General features: G+C 43.2%; 1 protein-coding gene across 1 annotated transcript in view; it reads left to right on the forward strand.

The window, feature by feature from the left end:
- The window catches only part of mapk15 (mitogen-activated protein kinase 15), a 48,334-nt gene that overhangs the window by 8,097 nt on the left and 34,250 nt on the right, over positions 1 to 5,987 (forward strand). Inside the window, exon 4 of the mRNA XM_043691088.1 lies at positions 828 to 991. Within this exon, the coding sequence (XP_043547023.1) occupies positions 828 to 991 (164 nt within the window). The remainder of the gene's footprint in view (positions 1 to 827; positions 992 to 5,987) is intronic.

A 5,987-nucleotide genomic window follows, 5' to 3' on the forward strand; every position in this document is an offset into this window, starting at 1 on the left:
CTCTCCGCGCACCCCCCCCCCCCCGGCCTATCACCCTCACCTTAACCTCCTTCCACCTATCGTATTCCCAACACCCCTCCCTCAAATCCCTCCTCCCTACCTTTTATCTTAGCCTGCTGGACACACTTTCCTCATTCCTGAAGAAGGGCTTAAGCCCGAAACGTCGATTCTCCTGTTCCTTTGCTGCCTAACCAGTTGCTCTATATCTTCTGGACAGACTGGGCTTGTATCTATTGGAGTTTAGAGTAGGGGCTGACCTGATTGAAGTGTAAGATCCTGAATGGTCTTGACAAGGTCCATGGGATGTTTTCTGTTTGGGTCCGTCCTGAACGAGGGGGCTCTGTTTTACAATTAGGGATCGTCCTTTCAGGATAAAGATGCAGGGAGTTTTTTTCCTGTGGGTTGAGAGGCTTTGGAACTCTGTCTCAAAAGGCGGTTTCATCTTTAAGGCAGAGGCGAATAGATTTTTTGATGGGCAGGGTGTTAAGGGTTGTTGGGGTGGATAGGGAAGTGGAATTGAAAATGCAAACAGATAAACACAGTGAAAGGTGGAACAGGCTCGAGGGGTTGCATAATCTACCTCTACTCCTAACTGATATGTTTGTGTAATTAAATCGCCCATTAATTTTCCACACACAAGAGTACAGACCATGTGCTTTCTCATGTACAGTGGCAGGGTATTCAGGCTGACATTGTATATTTTCATATTCAGAGACAGCTCGTTGATGCTGGCATTGTATATTTTCAGGGTCTGGGATAAATTAATGCTAGGGTCTTACTGAAATGTTCTCGAACTCTCTGACTTCAGCTGTGTGCTCACTCTCCAGCCTTCCAACATCCTCCTAGATGCAGACTGCTTTGTGAAACTCTGTGACTTTGGTCTGGCTCGCTGCATTAATCAGATCCAAGAGGAGCAGGGGAATGCAGCATTAACGGAGTATGTGGCGACTCGCTGGTATCGAGCACCAGAAATCCTCCTTGCATCTCCCAGGTAAGAAGGTGCAGAAATCTTGGTGTTTAATTGGTGGATTAGTGAAAAGAGAATGAATTAGACTGGGTGGAGGACTCTGTGGTCTTCTGCCCCTAGGTTTAGGACATAGAAAAGTACAGCACATAACCAGGCCCTTTGGCCCATAATGTTGTGCCGAGGATTAATCCTAATGTAAAATAAAATAACTTAACCTACGCACCCCTCAACTTACTGCTCTCCATGTGCATGTCCAGCAGTCACTTAAATGTCCCTAATGACTCTGCAGTATCTACTATTATTTAGTATCTGCTATTGTTAAGTGCTGAAACTTTATTGCTGGAACAGCACAGCAGGTCAGGCAGCGTCCAGGGAACAGGAGATTCGACGTTTCGGGCACAGGCCCTTCTCCTGTTCCCTGGATGCTGCCTGACCTGCTGTGCTGTTCCAGCAATAAAGTTTCAACTTTGATCTCCAGCATCTGCAGACCTCACTTTCTCCTATTGTTAAGTGCTATCTACTATAATTTAGCTGGTTAAAACTAATAATAAGTTTAAACAGTTATATTCAGCTGTCTTTAAACGTTGCCTTCAAGCAACTTTAAAGAGAGTTAAAACGATCAAATGCTAATGGCAGCTCAGCTGAAATTTAGATGTACAGCTGTCATCTAGTTGCATGAACCTGCAAGGTTTTCCAGATTATATAAGTCACATCCTGTGTTAAGAACTTTAAATACGCTGTAAACTGAGAGGACAGGCAGCAGCAGCAACACAAAGCTAGCAGCAGTTACTGCAGCTGACCGCTCCCCAGCTGATTGCTTGACTGGACTCTTGGTAAGTCATGTAATTTTTACTTTGCTTATTTGCTAAGAAAGGTTACGTTCATACACATGATTGAATCTTCATATACAATGTACCATTCTGCTTTTGATTAATTATTCTAAATAAAAGTCACGAATTTTAATTAATGTCAAAGTCTAGTATTTGGAGAATAAGTAAAGTGTGCTTTAAACAAAGGCTCGAGAACTCTCACCCGCTGAGGTTCCAGGAGGTAGAACCCACTACCATACAATTAACTCTTCGGAAACACTCCTTAGCTAGTGTCTGGGATAAGTAACCTCCCTTGAGCAGCGTATCTAACTTACTGGTAGAAGGAAGTATTGTCATTGCTGATTCTAGCAGTATATTATATCCCACTATAAGCAATTTTAAAGACCAAAGGAATAAAGAGGCCTTATGGATCTCAGTGACCTAACTACTAGGGCGAAGGGGAAAAAATCTTCTAACTGTCACAGGTTATGTTCTTAACATAACAAATAAAAGCAAAATGCTGCAGAAATGAATCAGGAGTAGGCCATTCAGCCCCTCGAGCCTGGTCTGTCTTTCAATAAAATCAAGGCTTCTCTGATTGGTTACTCAAATCCACATTGCCACCTACCCTGATAACCTTTCACCTCCTTATTTAACAAGAATCTCTCCACCTTGGCCTTCAAAATATTTAATGACTCTGTTTCCACCACTTTTTTTTTTGCAGAGAGTTCCAAAGACTCATGACCTTCTGAGAGAAACATTTTTACCTCATCTGTTTTAAACGGGTGAACCCCGAGTTTTAAACAGTGACCCTTAGTTTTAGATTCTCCCACAGGAGGAAGCATCCTTTCCCCATCCACCCGGTTAAGAGCCCCCAGGACTGCTTAATTAAGGCAACTCTTAATCTTCTAAACTTCAGCATGTCCCAGTCTGTTCAACCTTTCCTCATAAGACAACCCCTGATTCCAGGGATTAGTCTGATAAACCTCCCCTGAACTGCCTCACACGCATTTACATCCTTATTGAAGGTGACCAGTACTGTACACAGTGCTCCAGATGTGGTCCCCCAGAACCCTGGTGAAGTGTAACTTCCCTCCTTTTGTATTCAATTCTTCTGGCAATAAATGAAAACATTCTATTTCCTGTTTATTTGCTGTACCTACATACATACCTTTTTCAAATCGTACACTGCGACCCCCAGATCCCTCTGCAGCTCAGAGCTATACAATCTCCCGCCATTTAGATAATCTTTGCCCCTTCACTTAACCTATCAATTTTTATCGTAGGCTCTTTCTGTCCTTGTCGTTAACTTACTTTTCTACCTATCTTTGTGTCATCAGCAAATTTAGCAACTATACCTCTGTCCTTTCATTTAAGTCATTCATATAAATAAATGTGGAAATCTGAAATTAAAGCAAAAAGTGCTAGAAATATTCAGCAAATCAGGCAGCATCGTCAGAGAGAGAGATAGTCGATGTTTCAGAGTGATGTTCCAATGAACGGCCACTGGTTTTGAACTTCAGCTGTTTTTGAGGGTTACTCAACCCAAAATGTTAATTCTGATTTCTCTGTAAAGATGCTGCCAGACTTGTTGAGCTTTTCCAGCAATTTCTGTTTTTGTTTCTGATTTACACCATCTGCAGTTGTTGTGGTTTCTATTTAGCTGCTTCCCTCTCCATTGTATTTTGTACTGTTAGATATCTGGTGGTCACTTCCAAAAAGTACCAATGACTTGGATGAAGGGACAGAGGTATAGTTGCTAAATTTGCTGATGACACAAAGATAAGTGGAAAAGTAAGTTAACGACAAGGACAGAAGAAGCCTACAATAAATATTTAATGAGGGTTGACAGTCAGATTTTGGACAGGAAGCTTTGGAGAAGTTTGCCTGCTTTTTAGAATAATGTCATGGATCTTTTTATTGACTGAAGGGATCAGTTCAGGCCATTGGTATAAGGTATCATCTGAAAGGCAGCACCTTGACAATGCTTTATGAAAACAGAAAGAATTACAGATGCTGTCAATCAGAAATAAAAACTGATGTTGCTGTACACGCTGAGCAGGTCTGGCAGCATTTACGAAGAGAAGTTGGAGTTAATGTTTTGATCCGGTGACCTTTATTCAGAGCTGCTGAACTTTACCTCTGACAGTGCTGCCCAGGAGGGGGTCAGTTTAATCCTGGCGTGAGCTCACTGGGCATGAGTCCCCATGGGCACGTGTGTTGATGTGCTTGTCTGTAGACTGTCTGCACATGGTCTTATCCATCGGCCCTTGAGTTAAGGATTTGAGGTGAGGTGGATTGGACAGTCAATGGAGAATAGACCTTGCACCAGTAAAGAGGGTGAGTGTTCAGGCAGCAATAAAAATGGGTTAAAAGTATTTTTTCTATCCACTTGTGGTTGGCTGGCCAGCATTTTTTGCTCGTCCCGAGTTGCCGTTGAACTGAGTGACTTGTTAGGCCATTTCAGATGGTGTTTGAGAGCCACCCACATTGCTGTGGGTCTGGAGTTACATGTAGGCCAGACCAGATGAGGATGATAGATTCCCTTCCCTGAGGGATATTAGTGAGGCAGATGGATTTTTCCAGCAATCAACGCTGTTTTCATGGTCATCCATAGATTCTTAATTCCAGATATCTTTCTTTGAATTCAGATTCCACCATCAAGCATTATAGAATTCCAACCGGGTCCTCAGAACTGTTTCTGCATTAATAGTCTATTGATAATACCACTAGCCACTGCCTCCCCATGATGAGAGCAAAGTCCATATCGTGTTAATGATGGTCACAAACAGATCTGCAATACAAGAATAACTGATGAAAGTATACTGAAAATAATTAAAGAAAGGAAATATGTGTCCACCGTATCAGGTGTGAAAACAGAGTTCCTGACAGCAGTAATGGCATAGCAAGCTCAGATCTTCGTGATCAGAAAACCTGTTCAAAGGACAAAGGTCAGGATTTCTAAGTCCCTAGGTGGTGTTTTAGAGTTTGATTTGATTTCTTTATTGTCATGTGTATTTATTATAAATACAGTGAAAAATGTTTAGTGTCGCCACTCTCCGTTGCCTTTTAAAATGCAGAAAATCAGCCAAAGCTCAATATTAAGTCAGAAAAATAAAACAATAAAGTTCATCCGATAGTCTTATCTCAGTAAAGTTGGGCAGTCTTTGGAATATCCTGCTTCTAACTCAGCCATAAACCTGGATCCAGGCTCCTCCACTCCGCTACCTCGAGTACCTGCTGCTAAACTGACGAGGCTGCTGCTGGAACAAAGAGTTGCCATTCTCTAGTACCAAGGGAAACAACTGCCCACTCTTCAGCCTGTCCATACCCCTCCGAAGCTTTTACTCCTCAATCATGTCACCTGCTCAATCTTTTTTACTCAGAAGAAAACAATCCAAAACCAGCCACGAATAAAGAAAAGTACAAAGTTTGTGCTAAGATTTGTAGCTCGGGTGCTCGTTGTTGTGGTTCTGTTCGCCGAGCTGGGAATTTGTGTTGCAGACGTTTAATCCCCTGTCTAGGTGACATCCTCAGTGCTTGGGAGCCTCCTGTGAAGCGCTTCTGTGATGTTTCCTCCGGCATTTGTAGTGGTTTGAATCTGCCGCTTCCGGTTGTCAGTTCCAGCTGTTCGCTGCAGTGGTCGGTATATTGGGTCCAGGTCGATGTGTTTATTGATTGAATCCACAGATTGAATCACAGGAGGCTCCCAAGCACTGAGGATGTCACCTAGACAGGGGACAAAACGTCTGCAACACAAATTCCCAGCTCGGCGAACAGAGCCACAATAAAGAAAAGTACTTTGGGATGATATTAGAGCAGGAGGTTGAGGAGCTGACATGAGGACGTGCTATTTTGGATCTAGTAATGGGTCATTCTCAGGTTGGCAGACTGAGACTGGTGGAGTACTGTACTTATGCCCCAGCTGTTCACAATGTATATCAATGATTTAGGATTAGGCCTTTGTAACCACTGCTGAGTTGAAAAATGTGGTGCTGGAAAAACAGGCAGCATCCAAGGAGCAGGAGAATCGACATTTCGGGCATAAGCCCTTCTTCGGGAATGAGGCTGGTGTGCCAGGCGGGCTGAGATAAAAGATATGGGGGAGGGGCACTGGGAATACGATAGGTGGAAGGAGGTGAGGGTGATAGGCCGGAAAGGAGGGTGGGGGCAGAGAGGTCGGGAAGAAGATTGCAGGTCAAGAAGGCAGT

Source organism: Chiloscyllium plagiosum, chromosome 5 (genome assembly GCF_004010195.1).
Source record: "Chiloscyllium plagiosum isolate BGI_BamShark_2017 chromosome 5, ASM401019v2, whole genome shotgun sequence".
NCBI lineage: Eukaryota > Metazoa > Chordata > Chondrichthyes > Orectolobiformes > Hemiscylliidae > Chiloscyllium > Chiloscyllium plagiosum.